We start from the raw sequence: 19,682 nt of genomic DNA on the forward strand, positions 1-19,682 counted from the left end.
TACCTATTTAATCCTCACGACTATCATAGTAGTCAGTGTTCCATAGTCATAAGCGACAGGAACACATAGGAACAAGCTTAAGTGAAAAAGGAGGATTTTAATTTCAAGGACAGACAGGATATCTCCTGCCACTTGGGAGCAGGAGGGAGCCAGGCTGTCCGGGATTGCTGGAAATGAGGGCAGGAGTGCTGGAGGACTCTCCCCATTGTGGAAAGATGTGGAAATGGCCACTCAGAGCATCCATATCCCTCCAGGTCTCTCCCCGGGCCAGTCAACCCTCATGGGGTCAGGTCGCAGCAGACAACATGGCTCGAGTGAGGTGGGTGTAGCCAAAGGTTGTTGTGAGCTGCACAGACTTTCTTCTTAACTCCAGTGGGTAGGAAGTCTTTTCCCCATTTGACACAGAAGGAATCAAGTTTCATGGAGGGCGAATGCCCTGGCCCAAGGTCACATGGCCAGTGGTGGTGAAGGGGGAGGGCAGGGCTGGAGCCAGGTTCGTATCAGAATCACCACAGACGTGCCGCTCTAGAGTACAAATTGTCCTAAATTCGCCCTTTGGTCAAAGCTGGAAAAGAAACTAGGATGGATTAGGCTGAGAAGGGCAACTCGAAAGTCTGTGTAACATTCGGTCCAGCCTCATTTCAAACGCTCTGCTTTCAAGGACGGTGACCAACAAGCTAGTTTCAACAACCAGCGGAAGTCAGAACAAGAAGCAGGTCTTCTGAGAACAATGTCCTGACCCTCAAGGGTCACTGAGGCACACGGGCCTGCCTGTCCTGAAGGCCACGTCCATTGCTTCCCTTGGTTCTGTCCAACCCTCAAGCTGAAATCTGTCTCGACAAACCACCCCTGGCAGAAAATTGGGACACCCTGGGGGTTTGGATGTTCTCATCTGACCTTTTCACAATCCCCAAGCAGATGGACCCACGTGTTTTCTTTGGCTCCCTTGTTGCGCTTGGGAGCGAACGTTCATTCTTAGATATTTCAGTTTACCCGTGGGGTGGAGAGGATGGAGTTTGTTTATAAATGAATATTTTGGTGCAGGCCTGACTTGACACTGACTTAGCTACTTCAGGGATGCTTGACCCTAAATGAACATTAATTCTTGTCTACAAAACTTGGCCAAGAGAGCACAAATTTTAAATGCTGTGAACTTACCACAAGATTTGGAGGAGTGTGTGCTTCAGTGGAAATACTGCCCTGCATTGTTTATCCCAAAGGGAGTCTCTAAATCCCCCTTCGTGTTTGTAAATACTGAATATAGGCCGGAGAGATGGGTGGGAAAGCACAATGGAGGGTATGTTTCCTTTGGGAGCAGAATGAGTCTCTTGGCGATAGGGAAGATTTTTGTAGGGTGGAGGATTTTTTAAGCTGGCTGTTAAGACTGTATTAACTGGGGGCCCCTGGGTGGCTCAATCGGTTAAGTCTCTGCCTTCAACTCAGGTTATGATCTCAGGGACCTGGGATCGAGCCCTGCATGGTGCTCTCTGCTCAGCGGGGAGTCTGCTTCTCCCTCCCTCCTGTCTCTCGCCCCTGCTCATGCCCTCTCTCTCAAATAAATAAATAAAATCTTTTTTAAAAAATAAAAAAAGACTGTGTTAACCGATAATATCCTGCTTCTTGTTTTGCAGATTGGAAACCTGGAAGATTACTACCATTTTTACCATAGCAAAACCTTTAAAAGATCAACCTTGAGTAGCAGAGGCCCTCATACCTTCCTCAGAATGGACCCCCAGGTACAGATCTCTGCCCCCTAGACAGGACCCTTTCCTAAGGCCTAGAGTGTTGTTCGCTTTTTGTTTGGGTCTGTGGCTCTGAAAATGACTGAGTCTTGAATGTTAACGTGATGCTACAGAGTCATTAGTTTTCCTTATCCACTTCGAATACAGCAAGACAGACACGCAATCACACATGAGACCATCTGAATGCTCAGAATACCTGGCCCCTTGTCAGACTGGAGAGTTTCAATCCTGGACTTCAGTTCAAAGCAACAATCAAATGAGTATAGATCTGTTGATATTTCAAATCTTTAAAAATCAACAAAACCCACAGTAATCAGAGGAGATAAGTATATGAATGTTAGCCACAAAAGCAAAAAGACTAGGCAATTCAAGTTGGTGTTTTAGTAATGAAATTAGAGATTGGGCCGGTGGATGTTTTTGTGGTTGTCATAACACATGTCTTAGTGGTTACCATGAATTTAAAAAGTTGGGCAGTAAATATAACTGTTTTCCCCTTAAAAATTCATGTGGTCTTTGAGATTAGAACAAATATAATTTGCAAAGAGGCTAACAATTTGTTTTCCTATAATTCATGTTTACGGGGTCATTAATTACATGTCCTCTCTGCATAGATTTGAGACTAATATTTCACAAATACCAGTCAGCAGGTACTTGGTAAGCCTAAAAATTTAAGGTGGTCAGGTTAGCTTTCGAGGACTTCATTTCATTCAGCAGGTGACGTTGGAATACCAGCTATGGGTCAGGCTCTGTCCACAGCAGTGCCATTGGAGCGGGTGGTCAGGCTGATAGAAAATGAAGCAGTAAGTAGAAAAATATGTGATCTGTCACAGGGCGATGAGTGTTAGGAGGGCAGATGAAGTTCATGTGAGAAACAGTAGCAGCCCCAACAAAGAAACGAGGCCATTGGTAAATCATAGTTTTCGAACATGGAAATTGCCTTCTCTTGGGCAATTAGTTAGTTTGGGCTTCCAAGCTGGTACACAGCACTATTTCTTTATTCCCACAGAATATTTATAATTAAGTTTCCATGGAGAAACGGGTTCTTGGGGTTGTCCCAAGCCACCCCACTGACAGTTGTGGCTCCTTTTTAATGGCTGAGCTGGGGGGTCGGGGGGCGGGAGAGATGGTTTATCTCTGGGCACAGTACCTGAAACACCCTTCTCCAGAGTATCACTTTGTGGTGTTCTGATTTCGGGCCCATGAGAAACTGGTCCTCGAGAAACTCATTCATGTAATTGGGCTGTGATGACATCGACGTGTCTTGTACGTATTTCTAAATTGATTTTATAGGCGGGCAGACGAATGGATAGGTGGATAGATAGAAGGAAACAGATATGAAGCACTGTACTAATTGCATTATTCCTTCCCAGCAGGGAAAAGAATTCCATGTTTATTGAGGGACTACTGTATGCTTGAGCATTTTAAGTCCATCAGCTCACCTGATGCTAGGGGCTATGATTATACCTACGTGTGTTCACACCGTGGAATTGGAAGGAATGTTTTTCAAAGGGGCTGGTATATTTTTTTTCCTCTTGGGAGCAGAGCCATATTATAATTGCAGATTCCCACAGAATGGGGCAAATGGAGAAGGATGAGCAGACCCGATGCTTCCGTTGGTGCAAAACTGAGTGGAAGGGGTACTCTGTGCTGGTTACCAAAGAAATGTGGATTCTTTGAGGCTGCAAGGGGGGTGCTGAGATTCACAGCAGCAGTGTCTGTGAAAGCATCGAGAAGCTTCTAAGCTAGGAAGAGAGTTGCTGCCAGGCCCTCCACAGTTTCCCTTCCAAGCAAACAGTGTGCTCTGTCTTGTGGAGATGACGTCCTTGCTCTTCCTCGGAAGTCTTCCGAGTTATTAAATTGTGACCGCTCAGATAGTTACAACAAAGGGCAAGCCGTTTGAATGGGGGAGCCCCCATCCCCCAACAGAAGCATGCAAAGAGAAGATAATGGGGTAGGGCATTTCTTGGCCCCTTTTCCACAGGGCATTCTGAGAAGGAAGCTGTTTCTCCATTGTTAGAACTACAGCAGAGTTGAAATAGGACTTTAGTTTTATAGGCATCCTTTTTTTTTCTAAGTGACTAAATTTTTAAGCATTTAAAGGTATCCCGGGCACCTGGGTGGCTCAGTTGACCAAGCGTCCAACTTATGATTTCGGCGCAGGTCATGATCTCACGGTCCTGGAATGGAGCCCCATGTTGGGCTCTGTGCTCAGCACGGAGTCTGATTGCAATTTTCTCTCCCCTCTTGCTCTGTCCCTCCCCAGTCACTCTCTCCCTCACTCTCTCAAAATAAATAAATAAATATATCTTTGAGAAAAACAACAACAGGGGTTTAGTCAGTTAAGCATCTTCCTTCAGCTCAGGTCGTGATCCCAGGGTCCTGGGATCGAGCCCCACGTCGGGCTCTCTGCTCAGCAGGGAGTCTGCTTCTCCCTCCCCCTCTGTGCTCTCACTCTCTAGTAAATAAGTAAAAAATCTAAAAACCAAAACATTTCAAGGTATTCAACTTGACTGCGCTTCTCTTCCTTCCCCAAATATTAATTGTGCACTTGCTGGTTACCAGACCCTGTCCCAGGGGAGGCAGAGATGCTCACCCAGCAGGTGTCTGCCCTGGGTGAGCCCCCCGAGGAGCAGGGCATGGGAGTCGGGCATGAGATTGTTCGAGGCGGCGGAGAAGGAGCCCGGGGAAGGCTTGAGTGCGGGGTGGGAGTGTCCGCACCCACCTCCCCCTGCAGCGTCTAAGGTGATGCGCTTGCTCATTTGAAGTGCATTCCAAGTACTCCGCTCAGTTTGGGACTGAGGACAAACCATTCCCAGCGATCAGCTGTGTCCTTGAAGGGAAGAGAAGGAAGGATAGACTTTCTCTTAGCAAAGGCTATGGCAGTTAGGTTTTTTCCAAATAAAAGTCCTTTTTATACAAGAGCTTAATAAGCTCCTGGCAGGGTTGCTATCAAAGCATCGTGCCACTACAGAAGAAAGAGAGACAAGGTAAACAGCCTGCACATTCCAGCCCTGCCTGCGACTTCCGTGCGATTGGCCGCTGCTCTCTCAGCACTAATTAAATTTGTAGCCGCAGGGAAAGCGTAGAGACATCTGAACCAATTATGAATTCAGCATCGCAAGTGAAGTACCCCTGTTTAAATCAGTCTAGTTGAATACAAACCAAATCAATTAGCTGTCAGTCTGACTAACTAATATTTACTCTGCCTCATCGTTCTGATGAAATATTGGCCAGAACTAGCTGTTTTACATGAGTGTTTCGTGTCACCGTTCCTTGCAGCGCTCCAGAACGCTTTCCTACGTCAGCGAAGCATTTCTGCGACACCTAGGCATTTGGAGATTGTGTGATTAGTATTATTAAGGAAAGGACAAGATGAGTTAATATTATTCAGAGACACTGGAATGCAAAGTCGCCGTTGGGTTTGAATGACCGAACTGGAAATGAATGTTACAGGGCTTCGAGTACAGTGCGATCGAAAGCAGATGGTATTTTATTGTAATTAGCTCCAGTCTCTATTGTATAAAAAGTGCTTTGATAAGGGATGAAATTTACAATCCACCCCTACCTCACAAAAGAGCTGATGGAGTAGACGTTTGTTAAAATAAAACAAAACACGAGTGGGGAGGGAATATTGAAGACTGCTTTTCGCTGCCCACATACACAGGCACGCGTGCAGACACATCCATGTATTGTCTTTTTTTTTTTTTTTTTGCGTCGATCCTGTACCAGAATTGCGCTGTCATTTTCTTTACATCCTTAATTACCTTTACTTGATGTTTTTTCTAACCACCCTTGAAAAGGGCCATTTTGCTCCAAGTGCTTTGTGGATCAGCCCTCTCCTTGGGAGAACAGCCCGACTGTTCTCTGCGCACAGTATCAGTCACTGGGTTTTTCCAAGGGCTGTCATTTAAGCAAACTGAAAGCATTTGTTTTTAACTTGTTCTTTTGCCAAAAGTCTGGAGAAGGGTGGATGTTACAGAAGCATCGGCCAATGGCTGTAAGGGCTCACAAATTTTTTTTAAATTACTTGTTCTGATTTTGTTCCAAGCTGGCTTATAGTTCGGTGTGGCTGGCTGCAACTTCCAACCCTTACATTTTAGTGTGATGACTGTGGTTCAGCCCTTCCCTTCCTTTCCGTTCTCAGCCAGATTGATGACGGAAATGGAAGGATAAAGATGTTATCAGGCAGGCCCTCCATGGCTCCTTCTGGGGCGGTGGGAGGCTTCGGTGTGAGGCTTCCCTTCAGTGCTTTCAGCTCAGAAGTTGGAAATGGTTCGTAGGACCGGAGTAGGCATTCTGTTTTGTAGGATGGGACTTTGCCCCCAGAGTTTAATCAAAGCTCAGGTTTCTTTCCAGGAGTGATGCAACATTTAAGCAGATCTTTCCATTAACCACAGATGGAATTTTATCTGCGAGTTTTGTGTGCTAGAGCCATTCGAAGTGCAAACAAAAAGTTCCTGGCAGATTCCAGCAGAGACAGTAAGTGACCAAGTTGGTCTCGGGGTCGATGAACTTGTGCGGGGCTGAGGGCAGGGGAGGACTGCCACCCAGGCTCCGATGGATTTGTCCATCTGGGGACAAGAGAGATCTCCAGCTGTCTCTTCATGTTTTCAGGACAACCCATCTGGGCCGAGTGGAAGGGCTAGTAAGAATTGGTAAAAAATTAGAATTTAAGAATATACTTTGAAAGATGGAGCTTTATTATTTCACTAGCACGTTCCATGCTTCCGCCTGGATGCCTCATAGACATCTTGAAGTCCACGCGTCCCCCACCCAGCTGACCGCCTCTGACCCTGCCTCTGTCCTAGAGAGAAGTGCCATCTGCATCTGCGGAGTGAGCAGCAGACCTCCCTCACACCACACTTGTTCTGCCTCCTATACAACCCCGTGCTGCCCTTGTCCCATGTCGCCCCCTGCACCCCTGCCCTCTCTCACCTGGACCACTGCCCTCCCCGCTCACTGGCCTGCCGTGGGCTTCCTCTCAGCAGTCTGCTCGCCACCCTCCCGAGACAGCCTGTGAAACACACTCGTGGTGCTACCACTGGCCCTTGGGAGGTCCTTCCCGGGCCCTTCTTCCTCCGCCAGACCCCAGCCACACTGGCCTTTCCAACCCTCCTCACATGGCCCTGGCTCTTTCCCCCTGCAGACTGCCTTTCCTCACTGTGTCTCTTCCTCTCTCGTCTCAGCTCCTGTGTTTTTTCTCGGGAGTTAGCTCCATGTCCTCTGACTTCACTTGCTCTCCCTACAGTTGCATGTTTATATTCTAGACTTGTGAGACTTCCTCCCTGGATTCCAGGCGTGGAGGAGTCATGTCTGTTTATCTCACTACCCTTGTCCCAGTCCGACGCTTGAGCATCACAGTGGCAGGGCCAGAGAGGGTCTAGGTGGGGGCTCCACGTCCAGCATTCATTCCGAGCTGCCTGCGGTCTCAGGCAAGGCGCCATCTTGAAGGGTTTAGTGGTCACATGGATGTAGGAGAAATCGTACCGTCCTCCTCTTTGAGGCTCCCCGTGCACACGAGAGCAGGAAAGGAGCCTGTCTGGCTCGGCAGCTGTCGAACTTACTTGACCACAGCCTCCTCCCTTTTGTTCCTGTAAACATCTGTTTCCTGGCCATTTTGGAAATAGTGCCAAGATCGTAGGCCCAGGTGGGAGCACACAGGAGCACACGGCAGTGTTCGGTGGGAGTGATGAGTGGTTTAGTGTGCTTGGGATCTGGTAAGCGGACAGGGCCAGGGTTGGCGGGAGCTGCACGTGGTTCCCGGGGGGCCAGGAACATGAGGCTGGGGAGAGTGTTCAGTTTCCCAGACCCCAAGGAGAGGCGATGGGAAGGTAAGCCGACCTGAGGTGGAGGAACTTACAGATAGAAGTGTGTGAGCCCATCTCTTGCCAGTGAATTATAACGTTCTCGAGGGCCAAGGCCACATCTCAATTGTTTTGTTGCTTTACGAGTCTAGCAGACTACCCAGGAAATAGTGGACGGACACTTAGTCAATGTTTATTGAAACGGATCTGTTTGCACAGAGTAGGCTCACATATCTGTTGTATCTGTTATCATTTGCTTATCCCCTTCTTTTTTATGTAACAACTTTAGAAGTGAATCGTGGCCTGCCTTCGTACCATGATGACAAAAATCCGAAAAAGGGCCTGAATGAATTAATCACGCTGTATCGTGTACAGCTAAAGCCTCCAGTGATGACAGTAGCGCCAGTGCTGGCTGGACACTGGGCGTGCTGGCCAGTGTTGACTGGGGGAACACCGGCGGGGCTTAGGCTCTGGCCACCTCCCCATTGTCCATGAGTAGAGGCAAGTGATACTCAGGTGGGGACAGGGGTACCTTCTCTTTCCTTTCTGCAGAGTAAGAACTGACTTACAAATGAATGAGGAGAGCCAGTTTCCCAAAGTACCTTCACACTTCCTAGTCTCCAAAATGGGCAGAATGAGTACTGTCGTCTCTCACCAGTGTGAAGCGGTCCATGGCCCATGTGGTTCAGGTTGGATGGCCAGGGTTGATGGCCTACACATCGTTTCAGCTGTGGCTGTGGGGGAGGAAGCGGATTTGGGGCTAGGCCCCTGTCGCCTCCACGACATGGGAGGAGGAGGAGGGGGGTGGGTTTCTACGCTGAGTCAGAATACCCTTTATTTTGTTGGCTCATCTTCCTTCTCTTCTCCCTCATCTACTGCCCTGGCTCCTGGGTTTCCAGCTGAGCAAACACCAGAGCAGCCCAACATCCCCCACCCCACCGTCAGGGAGGCTCTGGCGGCTCACTGAGGCAGACTGTAAGGAGGCTGTCCAGTCAGTGCTCTCTTGGCGGGCTGCTCCCTCTGCCCCTCAGCCCCAGGAACATAAGTGCAACTGCACTTCTCAATTCCTCACATGGGAAGCCCTGATCCACTTTCTACTCCATGAGCCTAGCTGAATTCAGTGGTTTATACCCATTTTGGAATCACAGGCCCCTTTGCAAAGCTGATGAAAGTTCTGGATTCTTTCTCTCTCTCTCCTTCTCTCTCTCTCCAGAGGAAAAAAGAAATCATGTGCTCATGTCCACACCACTTTGCCTATAGTTTCTGGGTCTCCCTGGGATGTTTGCCTGTCCTTCCATTTTTGAGGGACGCTAGGCTCTAGGGGAAGAAGAGCCCAGCTTAGCTCCTGGCTCGTTTCACGTGTGCATTAATCATTGCCTGTCACGAGACAGGGGCCTAAGCTGTAAGGTGACTTGCACTTGTCGGACAGTATTATTTTTCTTTCTTTCAATTCCCCACTCCATGGGTTAGCTCCTTAGCTCTTCACCTGGTTAATAGTTGGGGCCAAGGTGTTGAGAGGAGTCAGTGTTGACGGGAACCAAGATCTTAAGCATCCGAGACTATGGAGTACAAAGGCGTCTCAGAAATGGGCTGACCCAACCCCTCGACTTTACAGATTGGAGGCTGAAGCCCAGGCAGGCCGCCCAGCCTCCCACAGGCAGGGTGAGACAGAGGGTTATCGTCTACATTCTGGTGCGCTCGTTCTCTCCTGGAGGAGGTCTTAGGATTTGGTGGCACCTGGGCCCTCGGGGGTCTGGCGTCTGACTTCTTCCACAGCTATTCCCTGGCCTGCCGTCAGGACTGGCTTACTCACAGGCAGTAGGGGAACTCCCTGTCCTTCAGCAATTACAGAAGAAGCCGCCTTCACTTTGATGGTGCTACGGGAGAAAGAAAAATGAGAGCGGCAGAAGCCGTCTCCCAATCTCTCTGGATACAACGGTGCACGGAACACAGAACCTATACAGAATTAACTCGCAATGAGCTGAGCGTACCAGTGGGCACTTCAAGGGAGTTTAGCAGCTTGATTCAGATGCATGCTCTTTCCCTGGAGATAGCGGGGTCCTGAGAGGATGTGGGGACAAGGACCTCTGTGAATGGTCTTTGTTGCCTTAGCTCCATCTCAGGGCAAAGTCTGGAGCCCCCCTCTTGGACTTTCTAGCTCCTACCAACTTCCTGAGGCTTCCGAAGCCATAGTGGGGCCCCTATGAGCCGGTGAGGGCTTTGCAGCAGGGCCTGAGCCCATGGTGGCTTCGGGTGGAACAGAGCTGGGCTTTCATGCTCTCACTGGTGACACTGGCTCATGGGAGGAAGCTACAAAACAAACCCCTTTGTCACTTGTCAAGCCTCTGACAGCTGTGCTAGGCCAGCTTCTGGTCTGGCAGAATGCCTGTGGCACACAGGGAAGAGGACGTGACCAGGGCTGCCCAAGGTGCACCTGCCGGAATGACACTTGGACAATTTTTTGTTCAGTAGCATTGATGACCCGTGACAACTGCAGGCCATCTAGTGGGATCCTGCTCATTTATGTTGCCTCTTTATACACATCTTTACATTTTACCTTATCTATAGAATGGCATTCACCAGATGCCTAATTTTAATTTGACTTCTCTAGAAGAAAGATGGCGGGGGGCATGCCCGGCAAAAGAAACCATGGCTATTCACGTAACCTTTGGGAGATTATGACGTCTTCTGTAGGCCTTGAATTCTCTTCCCCAGAGCAAATAACTTTTTATGATAAATATGCTGTATGTTTAGCAAGAAACATACAAAAAAAATAGATAAAAGGAAAAGGGTCAGTGTGAAGTTCCACCTTCAAAATATGACTTTGAAGAAATCAAGACATTTTATACAGGTTTATACAGATGTGCTCAGAGAGATGATTTGTGTTTGAGCCAGACATGGCATTTGACAAACCTTGCTCTTGACCCAAATCACTTATGGTTGATCTTCCACAAAAAAAAAATCAACCAAGGTCATCGGGTGGTCATTAAGACTCAATCGTACTTTCTCCGCTGAAATGTGTTTTTAAAAGTCTACTTGTGGTTATATTTATAACCTGAAATGTAATCGTTGAACTTTTCCTGCGTTCAAGAAGCATTTAGTGAGCTCCTTCTGTATGCCACACGTTGCCTGGCACACTGAAATACAGTGGTGAGGAAAACCCAGGCCCGGCCCACAGGCCAGTGGGGAGCAGAGGGCCATCAGATCCAATCACGGATAGGCCAGTGCTGGAAGAACGAGGTGAGGTACAAGCCCTCAGCCTCTGGCAGAGACTTCCCGAAGTTTGTATTCATCCTGCGTCAGTTTTCAGTTTGCCTTTTCCGTAAGAGAGAGGATGATACTTTGGTCCAGCCAAGCTTTGCTGAGCAAGTACCTGGTACAAGGCAGGTGTTTGCTGAGAGCTGGGGAAAGTGCACACTGTGGAGTGAGGGCAGTGGTAAAGAGACACGCAGAAGAGCCTAGGAGCCCCGAGGGGGACCCCCTCAGTGGCCAGCCTGGATGTCAGAAAAGGTTTCCAGCATGTGTGAAGGTCAAAAGATGAATATAAGTAAGTGGCCCAGGGAAGGCGGGCGGGCACGCCAGTCATGGCGCAGCCCGAGCTGCTGGCTGTGGGAGACCAGGCGAGAGTGGCCTGGGGGTAGAGTGAGGTTCAGGGGGAGAGCTGTGCGGTGCCCTGTGACCTGCTGGGCAGGGAGTATTTGGGGCAAGATCTATAGGTCTGTGTGGGAAGTGGTTCTAGCCAGAGCTGGCCCCGGTGGGGACCCCAGGACAGCTGCTCCACGGTTGAAAATATTGGTAAAGAGCTGCTGCCTCGAGCATCTCTCCCTGGCCCAGGGCACCTCCCGGGGTAGCCTCAGCCACCGTGGCCCCTCCTCTGGGGTCCTATATGTTCTCGTCACCAGCGATGAGAGGGGAGGTCTGGCCGAGCTGGGAATCCCAGATCCTCCTTTAGCAGGACAGCCTCATGGATTCTTAAACATTTAAAAATCTCAGCCCTGATTAAGGCCACTATTTAAGCCTGTATTACTCTCTAAGGGCAGCTGTAACAAATGGCCACACACTGGGCGGCTTGAAATAATAGATATGGATGATCTCACAGTCCTGAAGTGTGGAAGTCTGGAATCAAGGTATCCACAGGGCAGTAGCTGCTCCCAGGTCTCCAGCTGAGAATTTCTCCTGGCCTCTTCCAGCTTCTGGTGGCTCCAGGCGTTCCTTGCCTTGTGGCTGCGTCCCTCCCGTCTCTGCTTCTGTCTCTGTCTTCCCAAGGGCTTGTCCTCCTGCCTTCTTGTATGGGGACATGTGTCATTGGAATTTAGGGCACAACCACATAATCCAGGGTGATCTCATCTGGAGAGCCTTAACTTCGTTACTCCTGGGTGGACATACTTTTTGGGAGGCCACCATCAGCCTACTATAAAACCTATGGAGGGCACCTGGGTAGGACCTCAGTCGGTTGAGCATCCAACTCTTTGATTTCAGCTCAGGTCATGATCTCAGGGTAGTGGGATCGAGCCCCACATCGGGCTCCGTGCTCAGTGTGGAGTCTCTGCTTGAGATTCTCTCTCTCCCTCTTCCTCTGCCCTCCCTCTCTCTCTCTCTAAAATAAGTAAGTAAATAAAATCTTTAAAAAAAAAAAAGCTTATGGGGAGTGAAGTAGAATGAGCGGACACTTTCTTGTGCTCAATATTCTCCCTTCCTTCAATCCAGTGATCTGAAGGTTTGATGTGCGATCCATTGTCTTCATAAATAAATACGTAAATAATACGTAATAAATGTATTTTATTATGCTCCAGGCCCACTCCTTTGCAGGCTTACTTGAGTTTAGGACTTACTTTCTGAGTTCTCTGTCTGTGGCCTTGAAAGGTAGCTCATGTGTACGACTGTCTCCTCCCCTGCATTTTTCACCAAGAGAAAGTCTGAAAGCCTCCCCGGGAAGTTGAGGAATCTGGATAGACCATGAGTAAATCTTCAATGTAAAGGGCTAATCCAGGTAAACTGCCAGAGAAATAGTGTGAAGAATACTTGAAACCCCACAAAGGATCCTAGGTTGCCTTTTCTAATAAAGATAATCACATGTGTCAAGGAAAATAGCCTGTCGGGTCTCCCTCCCAGCCTTGATGCCCACCATCATGACCACTTCAGTGTTTTGCCCTATATGTTCTCAAGGTCTGCAGAAGAATCATTCCATGAGTGATAGGTCCTTGGAGATCTTAAACCACGTATCCCTCTCTCATAAATCACATCACTGTTCATGAGTGAAGACCCTCAGACGTGCATGTGGGAGGGTCCCCCCCTTAGCAAAGACAGGTGCAGATACTATTGGATGGGAGAGCTAAAGTTCCAGTCACGTGGTTTTGGGTCCTTAGCACCTGTGACCTTCCTGGACACACCAGGTGGCTCCTAGGTCCCGGCCTGAGCGGCATCTGCAGAGCCCTGTATCTGAGCTGGGGGTGCAGCAGAGGGTGCCTGGGTCCTGGATGGGACGCAGTCGTATTCAGGCATCATACACACTGTAAGACTCAACGCAACTTTGTCAAGCAAGCAACTGAATAAGCAACCCCAGGGGCCGTACCTTCCAGAGAAATCAGGGCAGGTCAACCAGGCACATGACAAGACGCAGGAGTCTAGGCTCCCCTGTGCTTCCCTGTACTTGGCTGAGAAACAAGGCAGTCACTGGAACCCAGAGAAAGAAAATGGCAAGCAAGCACAGACCCAGAGACCACTGGCCCAATCAGCCTGTGACAGTGAGGTCACCTGTGATTCCATCTAAATAATTTGTTATATTTGGTTCCATTGGCCTAACAGCTGGTTGTCGAGGACTTATAATGACCTGTTGCAGGAGAGAGGGCTGCCCCTGAGACCATGCTAGAGGGAGAGGCCCCAAACTGTGCCGTGGACCCGTGCCATGATAGCCCACCTCAGAACTCCGTGTTAATGGTGGGTTTTTACCCACAGTCCAGCCATGACTCGGGGCCAGGGTGCCCACACTCTTTCATCCCCCTAGGGGAATATTTTGTGACTTCTGACAACATGCCTTCCCATGTCTCCTCTCTGATTTGGGCTCCCTGATTTGGGGGAGTCACCCACTTGGGCTTGGAAGAGGAGAGTTCACCTCCTTCCGCTCTGTAGCTGGAAGTGGGGCCTGGTGTCCACGGTAGTCAGAAGGTGCCGGATGCTAGTAAGATGGGTGGTGAATCAGCGGGGCAAGATGGATTGGGAACATCCGGGGAGCTTGGAGCCATTAGTGGTACATGTAACACTCTATTTTGTAATTAAGATGTTTAGCACATTAGGAAATATTGTCTTAAGTGTTTTATACCAATGAACCTTTCTGGTTCAGGCAGTGATTTATGGGGGAAGTTGCAAAATGCCATCAGAGGGTATTGTGAACAAAATATCTCATTGTATAGTTTCATTTTCCATGGAAGTATCTATCCATGGCAATTATATATTATCTAGGACTTGGGGCCGAGGTTAGGTTTAGTGCCTAGCCCAAATTGTTTTTGAACTGTTGTGGTGTTTCTGAGGAACTGGTCTGTCTCCTGGTGTTTGAGGAATAAAGCACATCGGTGGTAGGACAGGCTGTAATTCTCCTTTCTAAGCATTTTGTCCTGTTGACCAGTGTTGCCTTTCAGATCAATCCCCACCTTAAATATGAGGCTGTGTGTGGGGCTGTTCTGCTTATCCCCTTCAGGACAGTGTGGGGAAGTTGAGGCCAAGAGAGGTCTGAGGGAAGACATCTTACCCCTCTGCCCTTGGGTGCATTTTATTCCCTTCCAGAGTTGCCTCGGGTGGCTCCCAAGGTGGCTGTGCCAGCCTTGGGTCTGAGCCTGAGGTCACCAGCCTTGCCTGGCATCCAGGTCACCCTGGGCCCCCGCTGCCCCCGCCCTTGAGGCTCCCATCCCCCCCTCCTTCTCCTCCTCGCTCCATCTTCCCTACCTGTCTGCTACTTCAGAGCCCGCAACACACTCTGGGCTGCTTGGTGAGGGCCCCCACCTAGGCACAGATTCCCTAAAGTAGAGCCTCAGTGCCCTCATCCCCTCATCTCCACCCCAGCGCCAGACTAAGCCCCAGAGAGAGCCATCGCTGAATCAGGTGGGACCACGGCAGCAAGAAGATGCTTTGCTTCAGGGCGTGGGAATTCTTTTCCCCATGATCTTTTAAAAGGAAAAATAAAACAAAACAAAACAAATGTCTTCTACCTTAAAAAACTCTTACACACACACACACACACACACACACACACACACACACACACTCTGAAGTGAGTGCTTTATATACACCAGTTCATACGCCAGTGGCCCCTCATGACAACCCACGATGGTGCCCTTTGCACGGATGAGCAAACTGAGGCCAGGGAGGTTATTGGACCACTCTTAGTCATACAGCTGGTTGAGTGTGGGGCTAGGTTTTGAGTCTGGGCAGCTAGACTCCTGGATTCCTACTCTTAAATATCATGTATACTCCCTCTCCAACTATTTTCCTTGGTTGTGATGGCAGATCATGCCAACTGAAAATTTATAAGACCCTGAAAATAATTTTGAAATTTTAAATTAGCAATGTCACCACCAAAGAATTGCAGCTATTGATATTTTGCCATATCTCTTTCTAGATTTTTCTCTGTGCTTATTTTGGTACCATGTTTCTAGTGGCTGCTAAAAATTCCAATGTATGGATTACTGTAATTTACTGATTTCTGTCCTCTCCATAGAACATCTTGCTTCCAACTTCCAGTAACGGTTTGATCCATTTCTCCCCTCTTCACATGTATTTCCTTCATGTTCGGGACAAGAGTCACCAGACAATTTACTGGCAACTTCACAAGCTCTCTCTCTCTCTCTCTCTCTCTTTTTTTTAGTAGAATGATTTCAAAACTTATTTCCCCTGCCACATACACAAACGAGTTCTCATATTTCAAATGTGGTCATTTTGAAGTGAAAATGTCTCCTTAGTATTTACCATCCCAGACTCCTGTGACACAGATATTCATGAAAAGGGACACTTGTAGCACCTACAAGAGAGGCTACAGACAATCATGAGATCCTCTCTAAAATAAATAATAACTGCATTTCTCCCTACCAGGTGAAATGGCTCCAACAACAAGAAGTTAAACGCAGGGTGAAGAGACAGGTGCGAAGCGACCCTCAGGCCCTCTATTTCAACGACCCCATCTGGTCCAACATGTGGTACATGGTGAGTAAGGTGTGGGCCTCGCTGCCCCCAGGCATTTGCACTGCGGTGTTGCCGAGATGGGTTAATTTCTCCCAGCAAACCTCAATTCTCACGACAAAGCTTGAAAAAGACACACTTCCTCTCAGTGTGAGACCCCTACTTCAATGCTGTGTAGCACAAACTTTCTTGTGAAAGTTTTAAAAATGATGTCCCCAGGGGGAGTGGTGGGAGAGTCTTTGAGCAGGGGAGTGATTTCATGCAAGCTTTGGACTAAGTAAACAGTGAACACGGGGAGCACTTCACATTTACTCCTCCTGGAAATGGGTGTGAAAAGAGGTTGTCTGCTCTGTAGGGCATGGGGAAGTGTTTCCTCCTTATTTACTTGCACACGTAGGAACATCCCTGCTGGGTTTACACGGTATGACGTGTCCATCTTACGCCACGGTGTGGCCGCAAGGAGTCCGTGCTGGGGGGGCTCTGTGTCTTCTGTGCATACAGCATTGCGGTGACAAGAATAGCCGCTGCCGATCAGAAATGAACGTCCAGGCAGCGTGGAAGAAGGGCTACACTGGGAAAAACGTGGTGGTCACCATCCTTGATGATGGCATAGAGCGGAATCACCCCGACCTGGCCCCAAACTACGTAAGTCAAGCCTAGGAACGTGCAAAGATATTCAACCACGCTAGTCATTCAATAAATAAAAATTTTAAAAACGGTAAGGTGCCATTTCTCCCTCACCGATCCCACCCCCACCATTATATTCAATAATACAGAAAACCATGATGGGGAGGGTTCCCTCTGCCGTCCTGGAACCGGGGGTTGCCCAGAAGGATTGGTTCAGAGGATTGAGGAGTGCTAGAGAGTTCAGAAACGCGTGTGGAGATGGTCATCGGACTAACGCGAACAGCGTGACACATGGCACGGTTAAAGCCTGGGCTCTGGATCCCACTGCCTGGGTTTCTATTCCGGCTCCTCAGCTCACTAACCCTGAGACCTCAGGCAAGTTGCTTCACTTCTGGGCCTCAGGGTCACCATCTGTAAAATGGTATGTCATCAGGTTATCGCGAGGATTGGATGTCTCTGTAAGTGTGAAGAAGAGAATCTGTCACATAGTGCATAGGATGAAGGTATTCAATATTCCAGCCAGCCTCCGTGCCTAACAACAGTTAAGTTCAACCAGGTCGTGTCTGTTTGAGAAACAATTATGCGGCCCTTAAAAAATGACAGTTTTGAAGCCAACAACCCGGGAGAGCTTTTCTGATGTGTTTTAAAAGGAGGATGTGAAAGGATATGGATACCATGATTATGAGCATATGGACAAAGACACGAGAACATTAGAAATCTAAGATGAAGGACATTCTGACACATATTACAACACGGGTGAGCCTTGAGGACAGGAAGTGGAAGAAGCCAATCACGAAAAAGCCCAAATGCTGTATGATTGCGCTTAGAGGAGGCACCGAGAGCAAGCTCTCAGAGACAGAAAGCAGAGTGGGGGTTGCCAGGAGCTGGGGGAGTGGGGAGCGGGGAGTTAGCGTCTGAAGGGTGCAGGGTATCAGTTTTGCAAGATGAAGAGGTCTGGGGATGGAGGGTGGTGATGGTTGCACAACAGTGTGCATGTACTTCATGCCATTGAACTTTATACTTTAAAATGGTTAGGAGGGTACATTTTGTTGGGTGTATTTTACCACGATAAAAATGTATATAAGATGATAGTTATAGGGAGTACCAAGTGTATGTATTTCTCTACTTTCTAATAGAGGCATAAAAATCATTTTAAAGCATGCTGTGCTGTTTCTCTTCAGTCACTGAGATTCCTTTCTTAGGATTCCTACGCAAGCTATGATGTCAACGGAAATGATTATGACCCGTCTCCACGCTATGATGCCAGCAATGAAAATAAGTATGTCACTTTGTCTCCTGTTTCCTTGCTTCCCTGTCCCTCTCCCTGCAGAATCACTATTGAACTGGCCCCCAGTAGGGATTCCAGAAGGGTGATGGGGCTGCCTGGCCGGTGTCTGGGGCTTACCCAGGAGGCAGAAGCCAGTCCGGCACAGCCCTTCAGGTGTAAAAGAGTCTCTGTGGATTTCGCCTCTTCCTTGGGGGCGTCACCTCAGCTGGTCAGCTAGAAACCAATGTTGACCAACATTGTTCCTGTTTCCAACCCTGTCTTCATGACCAGCTCTGTTAAGACAGCAGTTTGGGGGCGCCTAGGTGGCTCAGACAGTTAAGCGTCTGCCTTCAGCTCAGGTTATGATCTCAGGGTCCTGGGATTGAGCCCTGTGTCAGGCTCCCTGCTCAGTGGGAAGTCTGCTTCTCCCTCTGCCACTCCGCCCCCCACCCCGAGCTCATGCGCATGCGCTCTCTCTCTCAAATGAATAAACTCTTAAAAAAAAAAAACAAAACGCGGTTTGGCCTATTTGAGCCCAGAGGTCACATGCCTGAGCCTTCTTGTCTCCGTCGATGTCTCTGTCAATAACATGTCGATGAGAGAGGTAGAAGGGGCACGAGTGATGTTGGGTAAACCTGGGTTCAAATCCCTCCCTGCCGTCCCTGGCTGTGTGGCTCCGTTTCAGTCTTACACTCTTGCCCCTGGAGGTGATGCTCCCTACCTCCCAGGGCTGTGGGAGGGGTGAGCGGACAGGTAAAGAAAGCGTGGGGGTGCAGTCTAGATAGTTGTTGTCATCACCTTGCAAACAAAGGCAGTGGGGTCTGGAGAGATTAGGTGATTAGTGTGCTGTAAGCGACAGCCCTGGGGGGTCGAGTCCAGCTTTGCAAGCCTGGCCCTGGGAGTTCCTTCGCTTTGTCCTGCTTGCCTTTTCTCTGTTGACATGCCCCATGCCCTGAGCTCTTACCATTCCTCCAGAAATATTTAGAGGAAGAGAACAAAAGCCCTTTCTTCCGTCTCCCGGCTGATACACGCTTGCCAAGGTGCCTTCTCCCTCCCATCTAGTATTTTCCTTTTCTGCAGATTCCATGGTGAGGTTCAAACACTGATGCTCACGCCGTGCTGTGCAGGGAGGCTGGGCCAGGCTGATGTGTTCAACACAACAGAGCTCAGAGCTCCCTGGAGCCCGCCAAGGCCCCAGCCCTGAGGGCTGCTTCCCTGCCTCACATCCCAAGGTCACGTCCCGAGGTGCCCTTCTTGCTCAGCCTTGAGCACGCCTGGGGTGCAGGGTGCCTCATTTCCCAGCCACACATCCAGGGGGCAGGGAGGAATGATCCAGACAGGATGCAGTGACCCGTGAAGGGCAGGCTTGAATCTGGGTGAGACGTGGAGCTCTGTGACACGGAACAGCCCTGGCTGGGGTGGCGGGGTGCTGCCCAAGGTCTGCAGAAGGATGGAGGACCCCCTTCCAGAGGGCTAGCACACAGACCCAGGACTATTTTTAAAGGTGGTTTTAAATTTAAATCAATGATTCTAATCCCCGTGGACTCTTCTCAAAGATGGGGTGTTTAAACGTGCCCATATTTTGGCCTCTGCTAGAGGAATTGCCTCGATGCGGCATGTTGGAAAATGGGGTCATTACTGAGGAAAGCAATTTGTTTTTCTGGTAATTTCTTCCTACTCCCTCCGCCGTTGTCGAGTGTTCCAATTTAGAGCGTTCTTCCTCGGCTCCTGCTTAAGCGGCCGTGGAGGTGATGGGAGGGCTGTCCCAAGGTGAGCATGGGGGTGGCAGGTGCACAGGGGACCCATTAGTTCTCCCTTCCATCCTGTCAGCCCCACAGATGTCTGCGCTGCACCTGTAACGAGCCAGGCAATGTGCTGTCAGTCCCGTGAATGCACAGCTCGGGAGGAGGGAAGCCCCAGCAGAAGCCCTCACTCCGTCCTGGGCTTATGGGGTGCTCACGCTGTGCAGTGTGGCCGGAAGGCCTCGTCGGCCTGCCTCTGTGGGGTGCGGCAGGTGCACGGCTGCCCAGGGCTGGGCAAAGCCAGGCCTGAGGCTCCCTCCTGGAGGAGCCG

The 19,682-nt window shown here is 49.3% G+C and overlaps 1 protein-coding gene across 2 annotated transcripts in view; it reads left to right on the top strand.

Moving 5' to 3' along the window:
* The window catches only part of PCSK6 (proprotein convertase subtilisin/kexin type 6), a 179,913-nt gene that overhangs the window by 45,547 nt on the left and 114,684 nt on the right, over positions 1 to 19,682 (top strand). For both annotated transcript variants that reach the window (XM_040642686.1, XM_040642687.1), the window contains exons 2-5: positions 1,632 to 1,736; positions 15,629 to 15,739; positions 16,217 to 16,360; positions 17,545 to 17,621. In XM_040642686.1, the coding sequence (XP_040498620.1) occupies positions 1,632 to 1,736; positions 15,629 to 15,739; positions 16,217 to 16,360; positions 17,545 to 17,621 (437 nt within the window). The remainder of the gene's footprint in view (positions 1 to 1,631; positions 1,737 to 15,628; positions 15,740 to 16,216; positions 16,361 to 17,544; positions 17,622 to 19,682) is intronic.

The sequence above is a fragment of the Ursus maritimus genome, unplaced genomic scaffold, assembly GCF_017311325.1.
Source record: "Ursus maritimus isolate PB19 unplaced genomic scaffold, ASM1731132v1 scaffold_27, whole genome shotgun sequence".
NCBI lineage: Eukaryota > Metazoa > Chordata > Mammalia > Carnivora > Ursidae > Ursus > Ursus maritimus.